At 36.0% G+C, this 3,803-nt stretch overlaps 1 protein-coding gene across 2 annotated transcripts in view; it reads left to right on the top strand.

The window, feature by feature from the left end:
• The first annotated feature begins 1,936 nt into the window (after positions 1-1,936).
• Positions 1,937-3,803, top strand: part of wu:fj19g03 (uncharacterized) — a 7,214-nt gene continuing 5,347 nt past the window's right edge. Inside the window, exons 1-2 of one of the 2 annotated variants that reach the window (XM_051705184.1) lie at positions 1,937-2,082; positions 3,013-3,049. Coding sequence is in view for 1 of the 2 variants with exons in the window: in XM_051705183.1 (XP_051561143.1) it covers positions 1,960-2,082 (123 nt within the window). In the remaining variant the exon portion in view is untranslated. The remainder of the gene's footprint in view (positions 2,083-3,012; positions 3,050-3,803) is intronic. The other variant, XM_051705183.1, reaches the window with a different exon arrangement.

Here is a 3,803-nt window from a genome sequence, read left to right as displayed (position 1 = left end):
CACATAACCGCCGATAAACGAAAAAATTAAACGCTTCGCCTTTAATGAGAGATCCATGCATGCAATGACAACCTTCACTCTGTGAGGACACAGTAAGCAGGTGGGTAATTAATTAACAGTCCTCATCTGAACAGCCATACTCATGCACTCACAATTCAAGCATTGACACTTGACTCCTACAATATTGAACAGATCTGAGTTTAAAACTGGTATAAACATTCATCAGATAAAAAGCCTACTAATTCCCCATTCACAGTGGTTGTACTAAAGCAAACAGGTGACATCTGAAGGCTGTTAAATTTGACATTTGCTTACAAAGTCTGCAGGTGTCAAACCTGCGTCTGTGTTACAGACTGTAGTTTAGCTTTTTTGTTTGTTTGTTTTAAAGTAATTGTTTACCTAAATAAAATGTATGTGCTATATTTAGATGTACATAAACACAAATGAGATTTGAGAGTTAAGCCATTTTCATTGTATGGAAAAGAACAGCGTAAACATTCTTTAAATTAACTCCTTTTGTGTTCCACAGAAACAGAGTCACACTAGTTTGGAACATCATGAGGGTCTATAAATGATGCTTAAATGAACTATCTTTTCAACAGCAATTTGACTCTACATTTGCCCCTCAAATCACCGGTGTTCACGCCAGGAATCACACCTCCAACACGCAGCCTGGAGACGGCTTGCTCACGGGGCACAAGCAGGACGAAACAGCCAAATATTTCAAATCATCTCAAATGCCCTTCACCTCCATCCAGCTCTCACTTGGTTGAGCTGTCAGGCCCATTTTAGTTCAGTTCAGGTCTGTTCATGTAAGACAATCTCATGCAGGGGTGTAGATTCCAGGGGGGATGGGGGTGAGGTAACCCCCTCAATAATAAAAAACAAGCAAGTACAACTCCCCCCCCCCCATATTATTTATACCATGATCAATGGAAACATGGGTAAATGCAATCAGGCTTTTCACTAGTTTTACACTAAGAAGGCCAAAAATAACCCATAGACTTACTCTGATGCCATATCTAGAAACCAGAGTATCATAGAGACATGGAGATTGACTCTTTACACATTCAGAACATGCTACCAACCACCAAGCAACACCCTAGAAACTCTAGCAACCACAGCAAACTATGAAGTATCCTAGGGCTACTGGATAATGATAACTGTAATTTGATTCATTTTCAGAAGTTGTGAACTTTTTCCAAATTATTTGGACATGATTTTGTGCTCTTTGTCAAAAAAAAAAAAAAAAAAAATGCTGTTTACCAAAACATTCGCTCTTCTGCATAAAATGAATTGCTTTTATAGTGACTCACCTGATCAGCATTTTAAATGGCTTTTAAAGATCTCCCGGGTCAACATCAGTAGGCAGAGTTTCAAGATGTACAGTGTTAAAAAAAAAAAAAAAAAAAAAAAAAAAAACATTCCCAGAGTGAAGATCAAATCTCTGTAAAAGGCTCTTTAATGCTGTACTGGTGTCTTAAGAGGGATTTTGCAAATGTTAAAAGCAGTACAGCCAAATGTTATCCATTAAATTCGATAGTTTGCTTTCACAATGTTGCACCAAAACCAAACGTATATTCAGTTTTACAATTTATATGTGAATTTCTAAATGTTCATGATTCAAAAGTGTATTATCAGACATATAGGTGAAGTTTATTGTATATCTACTGTAGTCTCTGTGCAGTATGGTCAAATAACCTGATCAGCCTGATAAATTGGCAAAATATGTTATCAACTATAGTGACATGCATAGCACGTCACTACGAAACTGGTTCTTATCAGGTGACAGCTGATGGAGTTTAAAAATGTAGACTATTTAAACACCCTTTAAGTACACTTTCAGGGTTACAAAATTGAAGGAAAACCAAAGGTAAAAAAAATAATGAAAGAATGAAGCTTTGTCACACCTGGCCTAATATTGGTCTTGGTGTGACTAACGTGTAGTACTCGTTCTGTATGATTACAGGTACTGTTACGTATATAAGTACACTCATAAGAACTACGGGTGAACCGCGAAGAACAGCATTAGACTCTCATCTGTACCTCCAACAAGCATCTTCATCCTCAACAGAACCTCTGGTAAGACTACAGTAAAATTAGTTGAACATTTTTGTATGGGGTAAAATTATTTTGGGATTATTCAATGTCAAATCAACTAAAGTTCAATCATTGGGATATAATGCAGCAAGGGTTGCTAAAGTCAACTGAGTTTTACATCTCTGTGTAGAAATAAAATAATGATGCTGCCACCTTTCTAAGGTAATTTTTTTGACCTGTAGTTTTGCTCCAAAACCATTGGAGAAATTAGTATTTTTGGCTTTCTCTACAGAATAATGGGATACTCAGTAAATTATGATCCAAGGCATTTCATATTTGGTCTTTCATCATTATTCATGTACTCTATTTCTTTCATCAGTAAAACAAATATATTAATTAACAAGAAGATTGCTATATATGCAACAGCAAACTCCCACAGTTCAGATATTGAATGACTTGGTAAAGAATTGTTATTTTGATTATTATTAATTATGAATTTAACTGTTAGTTGAACATTGGTGTCTTTTATCATATTGCTCAACCATGGTAAGACGCTTTAGAACAAACCATATTTGAACATTTGACATTTACTAAAACATCATGCACTTAGCCTGACAAGAACTAAGTGTCCACAAGTAGTGTTTTATTAGAATTATGCCTATTTTGATGCATCTTTAATGTTTTTCAAGTGCTCAGTGTGCCCGGGGATGTGGCTTTGTACTTTGTTCTTTCTAAATTGCCTTATCTCCCACACAAATTCAAATGCCACTAAAACAGAGACGGTAAAAAAAATTAAGTGCTGATGTGTCAGTCTGAACCTTTTTTTTTATTTTTTTTTTTTTACAAAGTACCTATATGGAAAAGTTCAGAAATGTTGCCCTCATGATTCTCTGTCTTTTTGTCTAACTTTCACTGCATGGAAAAAAAAGCAGCGTTAATATTCTTCTAAATAACTCCTACTGTGTTTCACAGAAAAACAAAACTTGTACAGGTTTGGAACGACATCAGGGTGAGTAAATGATGACAGAATTTTTGGGTGAACTATCTCTTTAAATTGTGTTTTGTCTCTCTACGCTGTATAGTAGCGATGGTGTCACAGCTGTCATCTTTCCTTGTCTCTTTATAAATGTCTCTCCACGTCTGTTGGTCTGTTATCATCAGTGCGTAAACACTCACCCAATTACAGCAGACTTAGGCTTAGCCTGGCTTTTCTTTCATGTCTCTTCTCAAATGCACACTCAGGACAATTATAGCCATTTCTGGAGTTGTTTGAAAGCATGTCTTTGTTTGTAGTGCATCAATTTGAGCCATTCTGGGGCATTAATAACTTGTCATTTGTTCAACTTTAGATTTCAGAGTATGTTCGAGAAAGTCAGCAAGATGGTTTTAAGTATTTGGTGAAATTTTGATTTGCTGTTGACCGCTTTTGCTGGTTTAGATGGAATCACAGGCAAAGAACAACACTGATCTGTCAGTGTTACACCATTATAGATGTAGAAGTAGTTTTTTACTTCTTAAGAAAACAACCTGTTCTCATAGAATCACGTTACTAAAATTATATTTTTGCTAAATTATTTTTTATGTTCTGCGTTGTACGTATCATGGCAGTTTCCTAATGAAATAATCACTAGAGGTGCTTCAACCACATTGACTTTTATTCACCTTCACACAAATCACGTGCATAAACATGGACTGGGCCATGAATCCTGAACGAGTCGACACATGAGCAGAAATTGTCATAGAAGCACCACAAAATGACACGG

This window comes from Myxocyprinus asiaticus, chromosome 8, assembly GCF_019703515.2.
Source record: "Myxocyprinus asiaticus isolate MX2 ecotype Aquarium Trade chromosome 8, UBuf_Myxa_2, whole genome shotgun sequence".
Lineage (NCBI taxonomy): Eukaryota > Metazoa > Chordata > Actinopteri > Cypriniformes > Catostomidae > Myxocyprinus > Myxocyprinus asiaticus.
This window is presented reverse-complemented; position numbering and strand designations above follow the sequence as displayed.